This window comes from Pelmatolapia mariae, linkage group LG18, assembly GCF_036321145.2.
Source record: "Pelmatolapia mariae isolate MD_Pm_ZW linkage group LG18, Pm_UMD_F_2, whole genome shotgun sequence".
NCBI classification, from domain to species: Eukaryota; Metazoa; Chordata; class Actinopteri; order Cichliformes; family Cichlidae; genus Pelmatolapia; species Pelmatolapia mariae.
Genome location: NC_086243.1, coordinates 691,020 through 712,956, shown reverse-complemented (window position 1 = coordinate 712,956; position 21,937 = coordinate 691,020). Strand labels below are relative to the sequence as shown.

At 42.7% G+C, this 21,937-nt stretch overlaps 1 protein-coding gene across 3 annotated transcripts; it reads right to left on the bottom strand.

Annotated features, from left to right (window-relative positions):
* Positions 1–645: 645 nt before the first annotated feature.
* On the bottom strand, positions 646–16,202 carry cdc14aa (cell division cycle 14Aa). Of its 3 annotated transcripts, none has more exons than XM_063462916.1 (14): positions 15,792–16,202; positions 14,555–14,645; positions 10,200–10,290; positions 9,924–10,016; positions 9,755–9,834; positions 8,995–9,061; positions 6,737–6,799; positions 6,186–6,273; positions 5,299–5,529; positions 4,969–5,107; positions 3,725–3,941; positions 3,497–3,588; positions 2,217–2,354; positions 646–2,121 (listed from the first exon to the last, which is right to left on the bottom strand). In XM_063462916.1, exons 1-14 carry the CDS (start codon positions 15,835–15,837, stop codon positions 2,073–2,075), a joined length of 1,485 nt encoding a protein of 494 aa, XP_063318986.1. In that variant the 5' UTR covers positions 15,838–16,202; the 3' UTR covers positions 646–2,072. The 3 variants fall into 3 exon arrangements, with proteins under 3 accessions (XP_063318986.1, XP_063318988.1, XP_063318987.1); XM_063462918.1 differs by having other exon boundaries at positions 6,201–6,273; XM_063462917.1 differs by having other exon boundaries at positions 10,215–10,290.
* Positions 16,203–21,937: the final 5,735 nt, after the last annotated feature.

Genomic DNA, 21,937 nt, shown 5'->3' with positions numbered 1-21,937 from the left:
CTCGCTTACGTCACTGTCATGAGACACTCTCGCAAAAAAATCACGGTTTTAGTAACGCAGTAACACAGCGTGCTTACGGGAAAGTAACAGTAATCGAATTACCTTTTTTGCAATAGTAATCCCTTTCTTTACTCGTTACTCGAAAAAAGTAATCAGATTAAAAGTAATCCGAAATCTGCGCCTGGCAGTACAATAAGTGTCCCAACCAGACAATGATTTGGATACTATAGAGGACTTATCTTAACTACAGTAAGGTCTACATACAGCCAGGGTTTTAATTTAAGAGGACAAATGTTATAGAAACACCAGAGGCCCTATTATGCTTTTCCTTATTTTGCTAATATACGTACAGTACTGTTTCAGACATGTAGTGTTTCATATACGTAGGTCAGTGTATGTGCAGGTAATCCATGTAACTCAGTTCCTTATGCTTTTGACTCAGTACAGTGTCAACAAGAGAGGATTCCCTTATAGAGTCGGCTCAGTTATTTCTGATGTTTTGGTCATTAAATTCCCAAAATCATACCAAGCACATGGAATCCACAGTCTCAGCATCCCACAGCAGTTTGTGTCAGGTGACTTTCAGTGAAGGTTATGAAACAATGACAGTGTCTTCAGTACGATAACAAAGAGAAGCATGAGTCGTTATCTCGTCATTACTTGGACTTTATTGTTGATTTTAGCACTTCACGCTACCGTCTGCCATCATCTCAAACTATGTGTCACCACTGACTGGTTTTCCTCCTTTGGAATAAACTACCAATCAGACAGCACATCTGAGCTGCTGTCATCGTCACACAGTCAGTAAAGTATGACAGCAACAACACGCTCAAAGCTGAACATCATTTGCATATTAAGAATTTTACTGCAAGAAAAAAATAGTGCAAAGCTGAACATAGTGAATTTGCTTTATGTATGATTTCCTTCAAAATATTTGTCTTTTGCCAAAGTACTGTTGACAAATTCAGTGCATGAATATGAACGACTTTCATGTTAGAACCTGTGAAATAAAGTGTGTGTGCCGTGTTCAGTCTGATACGTTTGTATGAAACTTCAGAATCTGTCTTCATTTAATTGATTTCCTCTAATGACTCTTTTTGTCTGTTATTGCTAGCATGTGTGCTCAGAGGTTTTCAAAGTGCATTATAAGCACGTCGTGGCTTTGTGTCCCTCGCTCTGCTTTGCACGTGACTGCATTATTAGAACATTAAAAGACCAACAAATATAAGTTTGTCATACTTTATGGATGAAATAGTCTTGGAAAATATAAATAACATCTATAGCAGAAGCAGTGTATCACTCTTGGTCTTGCAAGACAATTTTGTGTCCAGTTGTTAATTCTTGAACAATGTGCACCAATCTCTTACAAAAGATGTGGTTTGCTATGGTTCTCTAACCCAACCAGGTTACTAAAGTACTGAAAATGAAGAGACAACATTACAACAACTTGCCAAATAAGCTAGGTCCATCATGTGCAGCCAGTAAACCTGTGATCTGCCAAAGTTTAAGGCGTGGATTTTGGTACGACTTTTAAAGGTCTGTGTTTCTGCAACCAAGACATTGCTTCAGGCCGTCTACATCCTGTGGTTCTGAACTTTGGATGGACAAATGGCAGCAGCCGTTTATCAGAAGCACCCAAACTGCTCTTGGCGATGGTCTTACTCAGTCCTCGGGCCACAACCTTTTATCCCCTGTTAGCGTTGTTTGGTCTTTGCACCTGCGCATGTCTTTTGCTTCCAGCAAAATGATTGTGACAACGGGACATTCAGCATCTAGCAGATGTTATATATGCAATATGCAGCAGCAGTTTTTTTACAGTTACCTGCCTGCTATACCCAAGAGACGTGATGATTTATGGTGTCAGTCCTTTTATCACAGAATGGGCCACGTGGCCAGTTAATCAGCACTTAAAGTGGTGACAAACTGTTGGCTCTGTCTGTCAAAATGAAAAGTAGTTATTGGGGCTAAAAAAGGATTTACAGCCTATTAAACGTGCAAGAGAGCTGATCCAGTTTCCAGCGAGTCCATCATCAGCCGGGCTGATTCATGACCAGAACATCCCAAGTGTGAAGTCAGTGAATCAGTGCTGGCCTGGTGCTGAACAAAGTGAGGCTGAAGGGACTGTGGAGACATCAGCACATCACATTTTATATTAGCTTTATTCTTGATGTTATTATAATGTTCTTCTAATAAGGAACAAAAGCACAGACACCAACCTCCTGATCTGTGGAGCAGTGGTGGTAGAGGAACTTCGTCTCAGCTTTTTAGTAGAAGCGGGGGTGAGGGAAAGGTGGACTTTGGAGGGCTTCGGGGGAGGGAGGATGGAGCAGTGTGAAGTCTTGGACAGGTTTAACCTGACACAGAAAACAAGAACACGTCATATTTGTGTGTGTATGTTATCCAAGAGCAAATACTAAACTTGATCCTTCACAAAAACAAGCACAACGAACAATTTCTCTAAAAATTCTTCTGATGATTCCTACGCTCACTGCAGGAATCAACATCTGCACATACACTCTGTACAAGAGATAAAATACAAATATTCGTCTCGACGTGTTGGAGGTACCTCGATTTAACCTCCGTGGAAGCAGCCCAGTTCTTGGTTGTGTCAGGTTAGCAGTTTAGTGATGTTCGTTTACAGGAGAAGCTGGAAGCACTTTGTGAGTTTGGTTCGTGGTCGTCCTTCACTTTTGTTTCTTTTTGCCGCAGCTCCCATATAACCGATTTGTAACTATTTACTTTTTATAAAATGTTTCTTGAACTATGGCAGCATCTTATATATCTTCTATATTTGGATTCAGGGACCAAAACAAAAACTAATGAGCAGAGGTATTATCTACTGATTGTGTGTCTGGCGGCAGCCAAGGGTGGAGAGCAGAGGCAGCGGGCAGGCCAATCGAAACGCAGCTCAGGCCGCAGCTGCAGCAAAAACTTGGGTGTAGGAGGAGCGATTCTGGCAAACCATCAGGAGGGGGAAGTGGTGCTCTACCAACACTGTGTACAGTAAAGATGGAGGACTGCTGACTTCAACTGAGGACACTGTCAGGCAGTAGAAGGAATACTCTGACAACCTCCATAACCTTAATCTCACTCATAATTAACTAAAGTAGCCAAAAGACAACAACTTCTCTTGTTGCATTTAGGTTTCAGTTTAACCAAAGAAGAAAGAAAGAATGACACACCCACACAAAAAAGGATACATGACCTCGAGCAGGTTATACACAACATTTACACTGCAGAGATGAGAACACAGCATGATTTCATTCAGTCCAGTCTGTTAGCGTGCAAACAAAGCGTGCGTTCTTTGTAGCATTTGACAACACAGTCACTTATGTACTTGTTTTCTGACATCCACAAAAAACATTGGTGTCTATTATATCTCCTTGTTAATAGAAACTTTGTTTCCAGCATTTGAGCTAATTCTCAACATGTGTCTCTTGCACTGACCACAATAACCAGAACCATTTATCATAAATTAAATTACAGCCATTGCTACCTTGAGGAGGATGACGCTGATCTCGGTGGGCGTTTTCCCTTCAGTGCTCTCAGTTCGTCTCCCTGTGTCAGACTGACTTCTTTGCAGTTATTCTGCACAGACACAGAAAGAAAGACACAATTAGCAGCATGAAAACACAACATTGTGATCATAACTCAGTAGCCTGTTTGAATTCTGCAGTAACCATTAAAAAAGGTCATGTTGATGCTATGAAGTCACACCGCTGACCTCATCCAAGCTATATGACTTGCAGAGCACGGTGTTGATTGACAGGTCATCCATGCTGGAAAGCAGGGAGGACACTGCCTCCTGTTTCCCTCCCTGCACAGAGTCAGAGCGGTGAAGCTGCTGTTGCTGCAGCTGCTGCTGCCGACTCAGTCTCTGTTGGACCAGCTTCTGTTTAGACCGATGCACGTCACCCTGAACCCACAAACTGTGCTGCTTCCTGCACACAAACATCAAACACACGCCACAAACTAACTGTGATATCATGTTTAGCAGGTATAACATTCAACATCCTGGTTTAGCGTGTAAGTAGACACACAAAGCTAGTAGCCATTAGCAACAGAGCACTACTGTGGCGTAAGGAGGAAGTGTGCGTCCAGAGCTGAGGAGAGAAACCAGCTGCGGGTGAACACTGTGACTGGAGTCTGCAGCAGTAACACAGTTTTCAGGCTTTTTTTTATTAGATTTGATTCATCATCCACCAGTTTCCCACTGCTGCAATCACCACCACCACCAGCTGCACATGGGCACCCTGGGGAATGCCCCACCCTGACCTCCACCTTTTGCTTCTCTTCTCACTTTTACTACATTTCCAGCATGCTCCAACCATGACCTCAGCATGGAGAAACATCTTGTGTGGTAACAGCAATAGATGCCACAGCCTAAGGACAGACGGGCCTTGTTTGTCCAGCACATCTCACAGATGCTCCATGAGATTGAGATCTGCCGAAGTTGAAGGCCAAGGTGACACCTCAAACCCTTCCTGATCTACTTGTGCTTTGTGTGAAGACTCCAGCGACACTCGAAGTATTAGGGAACAGCTTTACTAAGTGACCAACGCCTTTTGGGTCATTGCAAAATGTCAAACAGCTTGTGTTTAAATAAAAAAAAACTGGAAACAGAAAAAGATCCAAGTGGACCAATCACACCTTCACAGGTAAACGCAATGACCCTGATGAAGGCCACTAACACGGTATTGTTCCCTAATACTCTGTCACTGGAGTCTTCACCTCATCAGATCTTTGTCTTCTCTGTGCACCTTGGAGGTGAAGTTGCCGTCTACTTGTGTTTTGTGACAGGGCACATTATCCTGTGTAAGTGTTGCAGACGTGTCTGTATGCACATCATGTGGAAAGCATTACTCCTGTACTTTCATGAAGGTTAATGATTGTCTCCGACTGATACCTTTGGAGTCACGGAAATTGGACCGTTTGGTTTGAGCGGTCACAGCTGAGGCACAAACTCACTCTTCTAAGAAGTTTTGCTGTGGACCGATGATAGATCCAGGTCTGCAGATTCTGATCCAAGCAATCGCCTCGGCTGCAGTAAACCGGAAGTGCTTCATCAGGTAGCAGCCGATCAGAGTGCCCGTGCGGCCTAATCCAGCTGTAAATGGATGGCGTGTTTAAAGAGACAAAGTTAAGATAAAAGAAATAAATGACATCAATTAAACATACATAAACATACATTAAACAACATATGGCGCCGCCATTGCGTGCAATAGGTCGGCAGCCTTAACATGAAATTTCCCCTTGTGGGACTGATAAAGGTATATCAATAAACACTTGCAGTCCTACCTTTACAGTGCACTGCCACTGCCCCGTCTGTACTTTCACACACATGCAGAAAGCGTCTGACGATGAGGTCAGAGGGCGTGGTCCCATCAAGAAAGAAGAGGTCGTGGTGCTCAAATCCTGCATCCTCAAACCGCCTGCCATCATACAACTTCCTGTTCAGACGAACCACGGTCATTATGTCATTTTGGCAAAAGTATGAGAAGTATGCCTCGGGTGTGTGAAGGGGATAACCTGGAGACAGAATCAACAACAACTGAGTTACATCATACGTTTCAATCAGCGAGGGTCTGTTTTTAATGCAAGTACTGTCTCTTAATGCAAACTTAACATAAGATTCAATGATGTAGAGTCAACTGATTTATATTGTAAGGTAAAGACGTTAAATACAGAGAAAACCCCAACGATCGAACGGCCCCAAGCACCTGCTGACAGTGGGAAAGAAAAACTCCCTTTTAACAAGAACCAGGCTAAGGGAGGGGAAGCAATCTGCCACATGTGGTCGGGGTGGGGGGAGGACAACAGGACAAGAGATGGACTGGAAGAGAGCCAGAGATTAATAATAACTACGTGTGTAAATACACAGAAAGTAAAAAGAGCTGAGTGATGAAGAAGCATGAGTGCATCATGGGAAACCCCGAGCCACTGCAGGCTTCAGGCTCATCTAATCCAGCCGTAACAACATGACAACTCACACATGACAGCACTAAGCAGGAAACAATACACGCCATCAGAAGACAGCAGGGTAAGGTTAGCTCTTCTCAGCTGTTTCAGGACGTGCAGGCACTGAGGGGCTGCAGAGGCCTTCTGTCAGGCCAAGCAACATGCGCACCGAAACCTTTTGGTTTGGAGGCATGCTTTTAGCTTTTAGCTTTGAGATTCTGACTCACCATTTTCTATCTTACCACGAGAATGAGGGCTACTGAACGCCAGAATTTTTCCCGGAATGATCCAGTTCATATCTCCATTTTCAACTCGCTAAAAGCACAAAAAGAAAGGAAAGAAAGACTGTGATAGAGGTTAGCGACATATCATTTCAAAACACTGGATCCAGAACACCTTAATTATACCACCACTGCAGTAATGAACACATACGGTCTGTTTTGGGGGGCTTTTACCTTTCATTGGAAATCAGTTTTGTTGCAGTGGACACAGGTGAGCTGACTTTTACTTCACTGAGGTGGTACTCACTGACTGTCTATCACTTGGACGGGATGAGTTATGGATCAATCTAACTGAGAAACTGAGGAAATACAGTGTGCACCAAGGCAGGCCTGGACATGCACCGTATGAGCCCTTGGTTGGCCCTGACTGCGTTACTAACAGCACTGCAAATAAATTAGATGAATAACAACCGTACGTTATTTATTTCTTACTGTATCCTGGTCCTGTTTTCATTGATATAGACCTGTGGAACAGTCAGCACTCTGCAGTCTGTTACCTCATAATGTTCATATTCTTCTGCACTGAACCTTTCAAAATCCAGGAAACCATGTTGTAATGCCTGCAGAGGAAAAGAGCAGAAACAGATTTTCACAACAAAAGCACTCAGAGCATACAACTCCCCCCAAAGGGCTGAAATGTTTAGTGTTATAGTGATCTGCATTGGTTTCACAGATTCAGTTCAATTCAGTTTTTTTTTAGCACCAAATCACAACAAAGGTCACCTCAGGGCAGTTAATACTGTACGGTAAAGACTCTACAGTTATACAGAGGAAACACAATCAGACCACCCCCTATGAGCAGGCACACTGGTGACAGTGGGAAGGAAAAACTCGTTTTTAACAGAAACACATGTTCACCAGAACCAGGCTCAGGGAGGGGCGGCAATCTGACTGACTGCTGAAGGGCTGAGGGGACGGAGACAGGACCAAAGACACACTGTGAAGACAGCCAGAGATTAATAACAAGTATGATTCAATGCAGAGAGGTCTGTTAACACATAGTGAGTGAAGAAGAAGCACCCAGTGCATCATGGGAATCCCCGGCAGCCTACGTCTATTGCAGCATAACTAAGGGAGGATTCAGGGTCACCTGGTCCAGCCCTAACTATATGCTTTAGCAAAAAAGGAAAGTTTGAAGCCTAATCTTAAAAGTAGAGATAGTGTCTGTCTCCTGAATCCAAACTGGAAGCTGGGTCCACAGAAGAGGGGCCTGAAAACTGAAGGCTCTGCCTCCCATTCTACTTTTAAATACTCTAGACCAGCGGTCCCCAACCTTTTTTGCGCCACGGACCGGTTTATGCCCGACAATATTTTCACGGACCGGCCTTTAAGGTGTCGCGGATAAATACAACAAAATAAAACTAGTACCGGTACCGAAAAAAAGAAGATTTATTCATAACACACGTGAAAAGACCCAGGAAAACCGAGTTAATGATAAAAACGATAACAAAATAACGCTGAAAACCGATAAAAACCCTGAAAACCATACATACAACTCTCGCGGCCCGGTACCAAACGGCTCACGGACCGCTACCGGTCCGAGGCCCGGGGGTTAGGGACCGCTGCTCTAGGAACAACAAGTAAGCCTGCAGTGTGAGAGCGAAGTGCTCTAATAGGGTGATATGGTACTACAAGGTCATTAAGATAAGATGGGGCCTGATTATTTAAGACCTTGTATGTGAGGAGCAGGATTTTGAATTCAATCCTGTATTTAACAGGGAGCCAATGAAGGGAAGCCAATACAGGAGAAACCTGCTCTCTCTTTCTAGTCCCTGTCAAGACTCTTGCTGCAGCATTTTGGATTAACTGAAGGCTTTTCAGGGAGTTTTTAGGACATCCTGATAATAATGAATTACAGTAGTCCAGCCTGGAAGTAATAAATGCATGAACTAGTTTTTCAGCGTCACTCTGAGACAGGATATTTCTAACTTTAGAGATGTTGCACAAATGGAAGAAAGCAGTCTTACATATTTGTTTAATATGTGCATTGAAGGACATGTCCTGGTCAAAAATGACTCCAAGGTTCCTCACAGTGTTACTGGAGGTTGTTTGATATGAAAGGAAGGTTGGAGATTGGCCTATAATTAGCTAAGACAGCTGGGTCTAGAGATGCTTTTTGAGTAAAGGTTTAACTACAGCCAGCTTGAAGGCCTGTGGTACATAGCTGATTATTAGAGATAGGTTGATCATATTTAAGATTGAAGCATTAATTAATGGCAGGACTTCTTTGAGCAGTTTTGTAGGAATGGGGTCTAAAAGACACGTTGATGCACTGACTATTTCTTCTTTAGTCGTTTGTTTTCAATTCCTGTGTGTTTGTACATCACTGAAGTATTTAATCATTAGTAATTATTAAACTGCTTTGTAGTTCTCTCTGCTCTCTTCTCCTACCCCTCATCCCTAACCTGTCACAGTGAATTGCTGCCTCCTTAAACCTGGTTCTGTTGGAGGTTTCTTCCTGTTGAAAGGGAGTTTTTCCTTCCCACTGTTGCCAAGTGTATACTTCTAGTGCAGTGCTGTAGGGTCTTTACCTTATAAGTTAAAGTACCTTGAAGTAACTGTTGCTTAGAATTAGTGCTATGAATAAATCTGAATTCAATTGCTGTTGTTACAGAATAAGAGAACAATGTCAAATGTGGCTCAAACAGGGATTTTTGCATTAAACTTGACAAAAGAATGAGGTATGACCAAAATGAAATTTAATAAGTGTCATTTTAATTTCACTAAAATCATCTGTGTTAGACGTTGTTGCTACCTTGTGGATTCCTTGTAAGCAGTCTAGGACGGTGAGGTTAAATGAGCACTCTCCGACCGCTGCGTCTCTGTGACACACACACACACACACACACACACACACACACACACACACACACACACACACACACACACACACACACACACACACACACACACAGAGTGAAAGGAATACAGTAATAGTAGTGTAGTTATAAACAAAAGCTTTTACAATAGGATAGGATACAGATCATATCTGTTCACATATGGTCTCAGACTTGTTTGCACTGTAAATAAACATAAACCATCACTAAGAGTGTAAAAACTAAGCAGCACCTGTTTAGCTGAGCTCAGGACTGGGAATGGGGGAAACACGTTCTTAGCTCAGTCTAGATGAATAAAATCAATCCACTGGCACCGCTAAAGCTCACTAAGAGCTCATAAACTGTTAACAATTCATTTAAATTTCTGAATTCAGTTTTATTTATATAGTGCCAAATCACAACAGCAGTAAAAACCCTACAATAATACGGGAAAATGTTCCCATCCCAAACTTAAAAGCGTGGGTTTGATGAGGTTTCCTGACTTCCTGGAACGTTCATGCCAAGGTCGCCAAATAATTTCCAGCTAGGTGGAGTTTCTTCTTGTTACCCCTGCTTCCAGTCTTTATGCTAAGCTAATCTAAGCTAGATGTAACAGACAGAGAAGAACAGTGTCTCAGTAAATGTAATGACAACAGCCCCAGCATGAAGTGCTGTTTCATAGAAAGCAGCAGCCTGTACCTAAACGGCATGTAGCCTGTGTTGTTTCCTGCTATCAGAGTCCTGTAGGCATCTTCTGGGCTTCTCTTCAGATAGATCACCTACAGGGCAGAGGTTAAACTACATAACTAATAATGGACAGACAGATGGGCAATCAGATGATGTGATGGACAAATGAAATGATATTTACAGCATAGGCACCAATGAGAACAGCAGCATTGGCTCTCTTCTTCTGGTCATAGCTGGTGTAGTGAACCAGTCTCTTTCTAGACATTGTGAAAGACTATAAAACAATAATGATAATCAATAATCAGTGAAAACAGCACATGTGCATTAATACATTTAAAATAAGCATCTACTGTCAGAGGAGTGCACACATACCATCAGAGCAAAGACCTTTCAAAATAAGAGTGTTTTCTAAATGATATCTATACAGCATACAAAGCCCTGAGTCTGAAGTACAGACCTTCATCTGCATTACCTTCAGCTTCTTGTTGAGTTTCCAGCAGTATCTGTACAGCATGGCCAGGTTGAGGGGCCCAAAGTCTGCATAAAAACTGCAACACACAGTGAGAGAGATGTCAAATAGGAGCTTTCAACAATTACAACACAAAAACAACACACACTCAAATCAGCCACAAAACTAAACCCACTGACAGGTGAAGTCAGTGACATTCATCTGGTTATAATAAAATGCTCCGTTAGAAAACCTCGGGACATTTATCTGGATGTTTCCACCCACACAATGCAGACATGCACAGTCAGAGGAACCTCGCAGCTTTGTTTCACTTAATGAAACCAAACTCAAATCCCGGCAGTTTGTCTGCTGCAGAAAATAAAACTATTATCAAGACTGGCACTTTACATGACAGACAAACTGTTAGGTTTTGTATTGTTGATTGTCATTTATGCTTAGAAATATCTACTTATATATATAAATTATATATATATATATATACTTAAATATATAATATATATAATTAGTTGTAGATTAATAGAGGTTTGATCCTTAGTAGTCTGCAGACACACGTTGTGTGCATTCCAGAGCACTCTGGAATGCACACCCACATCCTGGGAGCATGGGAGAGGTCGTACCTTGTCTTATTGTTTTATGGTAGGATACACGTATCTATGTCTGTTTTAGGCTAAGTGCCTTTTGTTTAGATGAACTGCTGGACTTCCAGGCCAGCAGGGTTAGGAAGTCGTTTATGGGTTCACACACACACACACACACACACACACACACACACACACACACAGGGTATTCTTTGTTCACATGCATACCTATATTAGATGTTATATGTTAATGAACCTATGCATATTCATGTAACCACAATAAAAGAGCAGTGTTACGGGGGAGCGGACGAGAGCAACTGGGGTCAAGCGAAGGAACGGCGCCTGTCCAGTTCTCTCCCGTGCACGTAAAACATAAAGAGCGTTGCCTACTCGTGTCTTGCTTGCTGTGTAATTACATTGCCTTCAACGTTCCAGCGAATGGGGTTAAGCTACAAACCTATCACAAGCAGTGGTGCAAGTCAGCACTGTCCACTGTTAAAGCCGAACACACCCATCAGATTCTATTAAATCATTTTCCTAATACCACAGCATTGGATACCAGATTACACATCATCACTGCTACTCAGTATCTAGCAACAGAAGTCGGCCAGCAGCACGAATGACAGGAAGAGAATTTCAAAGATTGTCAAACAAGCACTGAAAGCTGTCACAGTTCTGGGTCGGTTCTCTTGTTTTGGTTTATTTTTGAATGATCGTTTTTGTTCTCTGGTGCTTTGTTGATTATTATTATTTATCTATTCTGTGATTCTGGTTTTGGTTTTTGCTCTCAGGTTTTGTGTTCCCATGTTTGATGTGGGTTTTGATCTGTGTCCAGTCTGCGTCTTTGTGTAGTGATTTCTTGTTTTCCCTCCCTTGTCTCGTCTCGTTAATTACTCCCAGCTGTGTCCCCCACCTGTGTGTAATCTCCCTGTGTTTCTCTGAGTGTATTTAAGTCGTGTCTTCTGTCGTAGTAGTCGCTGGTCCGTCTGTGTATCTACCATGTTTCACCCGTGTGTTCTACCTGCTGGCAACCGTCGGTTGCCTCTGCCCACCCACCTTCATGTTCGTGTTCTGGTTTGTGTTTAGTAGTTTAGTTATTCCCAGTATAGTTTAGTTTAATCTTCGTTTGCCATTTTTTCCCTGTGCTCTGTGTTCAATAAACCACCTTCACGACTGCCTGCAATCGGATCCTCCTTTATTTTCTCCACACGGCTCACTCCACTCGCCGTGACAAAATCTGCAAGTTTAAAAAAATCTGCACAATTGAAAATGATTTTGACACAAAAGAAATCGACTGGAAGCGCATGGGATCATAATCATGTGGCCATCTCAGGTTTACCCATAGACCACCTACCCGGTTAATCATGAGGACACAGCTCAAACACCCGCTATGTGACAGACACACTGAAACTGTGATATATCCATGATACTGCTGCTCAGAGTTGAGCATCAGGAACTTTTTAGAGTTCCTAAAAAGTCCTGAGAGGTCAGGAAATGCTGGAAACAACCAGTTTCCACCCAACCCTGTGCACTGTGATGGCCTGTAGCTCCACAGCAGAACATCCACAGTATGAAGGTGGAGTTTGCAGGGCACATCTAAACGCATAGATGGAACATTTTTCCAAGGCTGTTTCACCTCTGATCTGTCGGCACGCTCATCGGTGTATAAAGGGTGTATAATTAAAACTTGTAATCATTTTCTCAAAAACAATTTTATATTCTAAAATAAATGCAGATCATTTAAGGAACCATAACTCATCTGAGTGAAGCCTTAGAAAGGACCTTCTCCTCGTGCGTGCTCAGTCAGGGGTTATGACCACAGAGTAGGCCAGGACCAGATCAGCAGCTGTGCCCTGATGATTCACAGGGGTTTATGACATCAGTCACACTGGTGTGCCATTTTCACCTTAAACGTGTGCAACAGTACTGATACATCTGGGGAGATACACCAACAGACATTTTCATGGGAAAGCTATAAAAACAGTGCAAATGTATCAACATGACAACACAGGGGTTAGATGAAAGTGCATTCTCCACAAGTATGTGGACTTCATGTCTTCTTTACTGACGTATGAGCTGTTACTGTTAGAGGGTTGACGGCGTGCACCGAGCGTCTCGTGTCACACTCCTCCACAGTGAGGATGTGGGATACATGCCTCTGGTGACTGCACTTCAAAACAAGGAGTGATTCAACTGCTCTGCTAGTGAAGTATCACCTTGGGCAGCTCTGTGACTGCTCCTGTACTTGGTGATGTGCTGCACTCCCTGCCACACCTGCCTGCTGTTGTTGCTGTCCAGGTGATCTTCCACCTGTAGTGTGATTTGGCCTTTCAGATGCCTTGTTGTAGCGTACCCTGTCACTCAATCTGAAGGCAGCCAGTGGACGTCCCCGGTCATCCAGGGCTTGTGGTTGGAATAGACCAGGTGACACAGTACACCTCCAGGTCTGGATGTTCAAAAATGTCCTGGTGGTGTGGAGACAGTCCTGCAGCTGCTGTAAGGCTTCATCAGGCCAGCTTCTGAGTATCTTTGTGGTGGCCAGAGCAGCTGTCCTGAGAGGAAGCAGCTTCCTGCTCACATACAGGCGGCATGGCATATGCTGCATATTTCAACTGAGGACACTGTAAGGAAGTTCTTTCAGGGTCTCCCCAACCCTATTAGAAGTTTTACCGTCCCACTGTTCCCGTCCCTGCTCGTTGGGAATTGTCCAATTAGAGTTTTCTCTCTAATATTGTAGGTTGTTTTCCTAGAAAGGGCCTGGACGTAACTGATGTTATACAAATAAAACTGGACTAAACTAAATCACCAGTTAACCTAATGTGAATGAACATGCATGTCTTTGGACTGTGTACCAGGGAAAACGTGTAAACTCCAACTACAAAGGCCATAGCACTGGTTTGAACCTTGTTGCTGTGACACCATCCCTCCGGGTGGAGCAGTGGACTTCTTCTAACAGTATAATGGTAATCAGAGACCAGTAATGAGAAGTCAAGGAAGGACATGACTGTGTCAGTCAAAAGGCTTGTCTCTCTGAAGTGAACAGGTGGAATATTAATGAGGTAAGATCAAAGGAATTTCTAAAGGACATCAAACAACAAAAATGGAGGTAAACAAAGTTCATCTGTTACAAAAGAGGCATCAGAAAGAAATGATTTGTAGGAGCAAGAGCAGACTCTGTTAACATGGATGACTTTCAGTGGCAATGACATCGCAGCGTTTTTCACTTTTCAGCCATTCGTGTGTTTGTTGAGGCTGACCCGTCGCTCCCAGGAAAAAGAAGTCACTGAACCTTCAGCTCCATGTGTCTCTCAGACCAGCTCAGCTGACGTAAGTAGCTACAGCTAATTAGCAGAATCATAAGGACGCGTGCTTCACACACTACACTTTTTACTGTAAAACAGTACGAGACACCCCAAAGAACTGAAGAAGCTGTAGATCTCCTTCAGGCACTTCTAGCCGTCTCAGCCACAGAGACCAGATCTTTGCAGATCTTTGCAGATATACTGGACAGATGACATGAAGCGATCAGTGTTTGAGTCACTTTGAATATTTTATGCTTGTTGCTGTTATAGAAAGTCATGAGTTTACTTTTACGTGGTACAGAAAGTATTTTGTTAAATTAACATTCAGCTAAACCCAAGAACAACACCAACTATAATATCAGCATATGAATTATAATATCCAGACTCACTTTAAATGTATGTAAGACGGCGGTACGTCATAATTGGGGATCAGACTAGATTACAGTGCCCGGCTGCAGCTTACCTTTCATATATGAACTCCTCATCCGTGCTGAAGAAGTGTGTGTTGGCTGTATTCTTAGGTTTGACCCGCAGAGTGGCAAAGTACAGGCGGTCTGTGGTGTACAGCACACACACACACACACACACAGGTTACGTTATTGATGGGTTTTACATTCAGCCTCACAGACAGTCCTGGCTTCAGGTCAAGGATACAGGGTGATACCGCTCTCTTGTCCCGATCACACCGAGCTGCTGACTGTATCCAGGTATTTTTGGTGTCTCGGTTACAGCACAGGATCAGTTCCCCTCATTAACTGCTGTTGAAACCAAGGCAGGACCCAAATCTCCTGTCCTTACATGACACACTGGTGCTGGTTACTTAACCTGATTTAGCCAAACTTAATCCTTGCACTACTGAAATGCTTCTTTCTACCAGATTAGAGAACGATGGGCCGTGGCTTAATAAACTTAATAAACTTTGTAATTCTTTTCTTTAACTAAACTGTATTATTTGACTCTATGAGTGAATGAGTTGTGGGACGCTGGGCTACAACCTCCCCAACTGTTAGCCTGTAAGTTTCAACATTTCAGCTACATGTAGTTTTACATGTACTCATGAGTGAGATTAGGCTGCTTCAGTAAAACTGGAAAGCAGGTTCTGCAGTGATAGCTGAAAGGAGAAAAATTTGGTGGTGATGAATGAAGCTTATTCCTGGAAACGAGCCGCTGTGTAAAGGCTGTGAAGCTGACCTGAACCTGCATGCACTCACTTTACCAGGATTCTTTTTACCGTCTTAATGCAGAGCTATTACAGTTTATTAGTATATCATGTTAATTATAGCAGACACAGCTGAAAACGATCCAGCCCATAATCGTTTCCACACTGAAGCATCCTCCAGGCCAAAGGCCAACCAGCTGCCCCCACAGTCCTGTCAGGAGTTCTTGTTCTCCACAACAATTTACAGTGTTGATGAAAAACCTAAAAAATATAAAGTAATCAGAGATTTCCTCGTCTCTTATTTCGTTAGTGGGTAAGTATCCCTATGATGGAGACTATCATGGTCAATGTAACTCACACTGAATCATATTGTTTTAGCTTTGTTTGAAAGAACAAATGAGCCAAAATGAACAAGCAGTTCAGTCCTGTGTATTTATCTGTCCACGCATGCTCAGTCACACACATGGAAATATTGTAGGCTATAGTTTGTTATAGAAAGCCATTATGCAGTATTACATCCCAGGACTGATGTTAAACTTACCCTTAATAAATTCTGATGAGCTGGCCTGCTCATATCCATCTGCCATTTGTTACAGTGGGAATGGTCGCGTCACAGCGTGTCACGGAGTGAGTTTGTCCTGTTCTTGGTTATCTGTTGTGAGACCACTTGAGATGTTCCAAAAAATATCAAGAGTTCACTACAGAATATCATTTCACCTCCGTCACTACTATAAATTAAAAGCGTCCAACTTTAAAGTCTCCCCGCCCGCAGCTGATGAGGAGCATGCGTAAAGTCTCCAAAGTCCCCCCAAACCGAGTCACTCCGCTCCGCTCCACGGACTGCGCCTGAACTTAGAAGTTTCCGCTCCTCCATGCCTGAACTACAACGAATATTCCAGCAAGTAGAAGATATACAGGACAGCCCAGAGTCATGGCAGCGATAATCTCTCTGCTGCCTCGCACATGCTCAGTCAATGGTCACATAAACGCGCGCACGCACACATCACCGGCCGTGCTGCCAAAGCCTGCTGGAGCTGGATTTAAACAGTTCTTGAATATATTCCCGTAATCCCCTTTTCCCAGTAATATAAACTGTATATATATTTATTTTTATATATATTTGTATATATTTCAAGGCTGCTACAAAATGCACCGTTTGCTTATTTGTATTTGGCAATCAGTGTGAACATTAAAAAAAAGTGTTAATCATTTATGGCAATGGCATTTCTCTCCCGTGTCTGAGTGGCCTCCCTCTTCCACACATTGCGTGTCTGTGCTATGATGAGAGCTGGATTAGGGTCTGGATGGAGGAGCGCACTGTGGTTTGTTCCCATCACCTAAAGGTGTAAAGCCAAAGTCCTGAGTGCCAAATGTCTGAGCTGCCTGACTGAACTGTGACTTTCACATTTCAGTGATGCACTTGCATCACTTAGTGACAACATTTTCTAATGCAAGTGTTTGCTTGGTTATTAAACAGAAATATTTAGAATGACTACAGATACAGGGGTCGCCTTACAGTTTACATGCATTGATTTCTAAAGGGGCTCCATATGCTACACTGTGCTGTCACACTGTGCTGTCAGAACTGTTAGCGGGCCTGTCAGTCAGTCCACCACTGACTGGAAGATCTCCACACCATTAGACTGCATTCCTGTTGGATTAGCCTCACACAAACTCTGTTTCATTTTAATGAGATGTCACTTTTCCCACGTGTCTCTCTTCCTGTGCTAGGACCGGAGAACGAGAGCGAGAGATCTGAAGAAGTAAGGTGAGGATGGGAGAGCAAAGCTTTGAAGAATCTCACATGTAAAACATGTTTTGTTTAATTCCACATTGTGATGTCTTCTACAATGTAAATACTTATGGAAATAAAGAAAAACCATTAAATGAGAAGGTGTATCCAAACTTTCTGTTCTTTTTTAAAATATATTTTTGGCTTTATTAGACAGATGCAGTGAAAACTGACAGGAAAGTGAGAGAGGGACACAGGGACTCCTGCTCATCCAGCTGCGCTAAACCGGCGCCGCAAGTGTGTCCAAACTTTTGACTGGTAGTATGAACAAGGTCTTCAAGTTTGTCCCGCCCCTTTGCCCAAAAGAAACAAGTATGGGTGTCAATAAGCAAAAGTGTCCTAATGAAGACACTGAGAACGGGACTCGTTTCTTTCTTGTTTGCCAGACATCAGATTTGTTTCTCCACGTGACTCATTTCATTTCCACAGAAATATTTCCATCACAGTGTTACTTTTTCCAAGAACTTGTAACATTGGAGTTTAGCTATGGAGCCAGCTGAGGCACGCCCTTTCACACGCGCTCTTGAACATAGTTTATTTCAGTCTCATTTTAATGAGGAAAATGAGAGGAGAGCGTTTCCTTCTGATGGCTTTGTTTATGTTTGCAATGCTACACTGACCTTACATCCTGTCTAACAGAAAGCCACATGCAGACCTGTGTGTGTGTGTGTGTGTGTGTGTGCAGTCCTATTCCTGGTCTTAGCTTAATCTGCTCCAGTTAGCCAATTAGACATCAGATTACCTGGAGGAAGGTTGGAGGGACAGGCGAACAGGTTCATAGCCGAGGACGCCTCCATCAAGGTGAAGCACTGATGTGGAGACAATAAGCTATGTATGGGATTATTATTATGTGAAAAGACAGATTTTTATCAACCCTTGATGATCATATGAAGGTTGGTCTCCAGTGAAAGACTGCCACCTGGTGCCTGTTTACATGACGAGCGCTGCTCTGTCTGCTCAGTCATGTTTGCCCCTGAGTGAGAAGCGACAGCCTCTGCTGTAGTTACTGATGCACCAACATGGATACAAGAAAACTGTCTAACAGTTTCATGTAGATTTGTTTTAAAGGCTGAACGCTGCATTACCAACCAGCCAGGCAACAATGAAGATAATTAAACTGAGAAGGGACTATGTCAGTATTTTAGATAAATGATAAAAAAAAAGATCATATCTCTGAGTTTGTTGATGCAACGAGTTATTTTATACAAATATGCAATAATGTCCAAACCAAGAAAAGAAGAAGAAACAGAAATGCTGTTATTTTGTGAAACTTTGGGTAATAAATGAGATATTTAGGAGGGGAAGGTTTGTTTTTGTGACACTGCTACTCACATTTCTGAAGCGTGACACGGATCCAAGCACATCATGTTAGCATTGCTTTTTTCTAATTAACCAAAGACAAAAAGAACGTCTGGCTTTGTCTGTGATGTGACAAACGTCTGTGTAAAGCAAATGCATCAGTGTGAAACGCTGCTAATTCTATTTCTCAGGTGCATCAGAAGGGTCCATACTTTATTCTTTGGCTCTACTAGATTAACTATGCATGATTCTCAGTTCTAAATAATCCTTATTCATGTCATACTAGGCCTCGGTGCAGTCTGTGTCAAACAAGCTGTTTCAGCACCACCCACCATTTAAGTTCCTCACTGTAGAGAGGTTTGACCAGCGGGAAAGTAGGGCTTTTGTACCAACACATGTGTGCCTGAGATGACTGTTATATGATCCAAGGGTTGGAAAAGCCTCTGAAATCAGTCAGAGACTGACCTGACTGTTTGGATATATTTAATATCCACTGATGGGATGGTACAAAAATGTGAATAAAACAATAGCCAGCATGATCCATTAATTGGACCTGTTAAAAAAACACCACCGGGCCAGTGATCCAGACGTCAAACTACACCATCCCACCATCTGACACAACGCACGTACAACACGTGTTTGAAGAGGAAATCAGCTTCTCGCGTAGTCTTTGGTTAAATATATGAACCAAGGCTACTGCGTCAGGTTTAGGACATGTGCTCATTGAGATTGAGATACTACCATACAACATTAAACATGTTCATTTTTCTCTCCCAGCAGAAAGCGATGACACCAGTCTGTGTTTCATGCATGTATTCATGCAGCCACTAGACTTGCTTACACTTGTTGTAATGATGAAACATGAAGAAGGACTGGGAGAGACAGATAACTGCATACAGTCAACATCAGCGCTCCATCTGATGAATGTGTTGTGATGTAACACATCAGAGAGCGGTGGCACATTGAACTTTCCAGGAAGCTGCTGCCTGTCTGTGCTGCCAACACTCAAAGCTGTCATCGATGCCGTTTTGGGATCGTGACGTAAAACAAGCTTCAGTTTGACCAGAAAGTTAACACCATCCACCTGATTCTGAGCATCACTTCTAAATGATCACTGTGGTACTCCAGCACTGCCATCACATCAGTGCTGGACCGACTCCCAGTCCTACAGCAGTTCACTCAGTTCATGAAGCATCACAGCTCTCAAAGATTGCTTCCAACTTGCAAGGTCTGAATAGCTCCGTTCCCAAAGCAATTTCTGCCACAATGACCTCCTACAGGAAATCATTTTCATTCACAAGATCTGGCAAATCTCCTTTGAGAATGAAAGGAAATCTTGCAATCATTACACAGTGTCACTGACGAGTCACAGTTTGTCAGATCAAAAAGAGTCCAACATCCTTCTGTTCTTGACAAAAATATTATTCAGTTTTATAATCTAAGACAAAACGTCTTTCTGTTCTGTCCTTCAAAGCTTAGAAGATAAAACACAGAAAAGATTCAGGATTGATTGTTGAACACCTCTGGAAGACCGATATGCTACTTCTTTTAAACAAACTATCAAATGAGCAATTACCTGTACACAACACAACACCTGGAGCACACCTGGAGCATCTGCTGAAGCTGTTCTGTAGGAACATGGTGTCCCAAAAGGTTACTGACTCTTCAGTGCCATATGTTTATATTAAACTGTTATATTGAATGTAGATTGTTTTGCTAAAGCATATAGTTAGGGCTGAACCAGGTGACTCTGAATCCTCCCTTAGTTATGCTGCAATAGGTGTAGGCTGCTGGGGGATTCCCATGATGCACTGGGTGTTTCTTCTTCACTCACTATGTGTTAACAGACCTCTCTGCATTGAATCATATCTCCTTCTTCTCTCACCCCAACCAGTCGCAGCAGATGGCCCCGCCCCTCCCTGAGCCTGGTTCTGTCGGAGGTTTCTTCCTGTTAAAAGGGAGTTTTTCCTTCCCACTGTCACCAAAGTGCTTGCCATTGACTGTAGAACACAGTCAATGGCAGCCCCAGCACCCCAAAAATGAAGCCAAAACGTCTCTATCGCCCCCTGGTGTCTGGCTGCAGTATAGGTCATAAACCCCGCCTCCTCCATGTTAGCGGATGGGACTGGGGTCAGACTAAAATAAATTTATTCTCCTCAGATAATTTTTTTCCAAAGATTCTTTCTTTTGTTATCAATAGTTCTCATCATGCTGATTGATGTCCAAGGGGTCTCCTTTCCCATAAGTTTGATTCTAATTCCTACCGCGGTGATGTTAAATTGGGGTGAAACGTCATCATAACAGCTTTGACTGGCAGCTGCAGTCACAGAGAAACTTGCGTATCTCTGTCCGGGAATAGCAGATAGAGCGTAGGCTCTGAGAGGAGGGCCAGCGTTTACGCTACGAAAACACGACCGACTGTTTTAACCTGACAGCCTGAGGTGTTCTTCAGTAAACTGGACTACCCGACAGAAGGACCCGAGGCCCCGCTGCACTTTTTCGGTAAGTTAAACGTGTTTGTAAGCTAATCCGTAACTACCGTCCTTAGCTCGGTCCTGAGACCTAGCTAGCTAAGATGAGCACTCGGCTGTCAGGGTTCGTTTAGCTAATCTGTGCAGGTGAATGAGTTTACTAAAGAAATCAAGAGAAACGCCCCGGGCTGCTCAGTCACTAATTACTGTTACTGTACTTTTATTACAAGTATTATACTGTAAAAGCAACAGGCTGCACCCTGCTGCAGCTCCTGTGCAGAGCTGAATATTAAATATGTGCAAACAACAGCATGTTTTCAGTCTCTTGCCACATCTGTAAAGACAGTAACATTTTTTTTAAAAGCTTGTACTTCAGTAACTCCTCATTAATCAGTAACTATGGATTAAAGTACTGTAGTGTACTGTAATACTGAAAAAATGTAAGAGAAGAACTTCAGATCCTGAGTGTGTGAGGACAGAAGAATCAGCTTTATTTCAATTTTGAGGGATAAAATTTATATCTGAGTTTGATGGTTCTGTTCTGTTTGTGATTACAGGAGCTGCCCTCAGATTCAGACCTCAGCACCACCCAGTGACAGCAGACAGATCATCCAACATGTTCACATGTTAACTGCAAAATGAACTGATGAAAACAGTGCAAAGGTTAAAGTACCACACGTGCTGTAGTGAAAGCTGCAGCTTTATTGATAAAGTTAAAGACAAAAAAACAAAAGGATTAATCACTCATGTAACTGTGTCACTATATATCAGCATTAACAGGACCTCAGTTTGGTGTTTCACAAAGCTGCTGATCTCAGACCTGCACAGCTTCCGTTTTAAACACTTGATGTACTCAGCTGCATGAAGAGCATATGAGATTTTCTCTGACACAATTAAATAAAACCTGATGAAGGTCAAAGGTCGTCACTTGTATGTTGAACTACAAACTTGTCATCTGGAATTCTTTCACAGTTTTTTGCAGATAGTGTGTTATTTACCATAAAGTGATTCAGAGTTATTCATACCAGAGTAACCAGAGAGGATCATATACTTTTAAATATATAACTTTCTACAGGACTGAATATAATATCTTTATGTAAAAGTCCGGAGCCTCTGGGGAGTATC

Coding starts and splice junctions, on each gene's coding strand:
- cdc14aa (XM_063462916.1), bottom strand. CDS start 15,837: ATGGCAGATGGATATGAGCAGGCCAGCTCATCAGAATTTATTAAGG. Junction 14,646..15,791: donor CTCATCAGAATTTATTAAGG/GTAAGTTTAACA, acceptor TGTACACCACAG/ACCGCCTGTACTTTGCCACT. Junction 6,800..8,994: donor GCTTACAAGGAATCCACAAG/GTAGCAACAACG, acceptor TTTCCTCTGCAG/GCATTACAACATGGTTTCCT.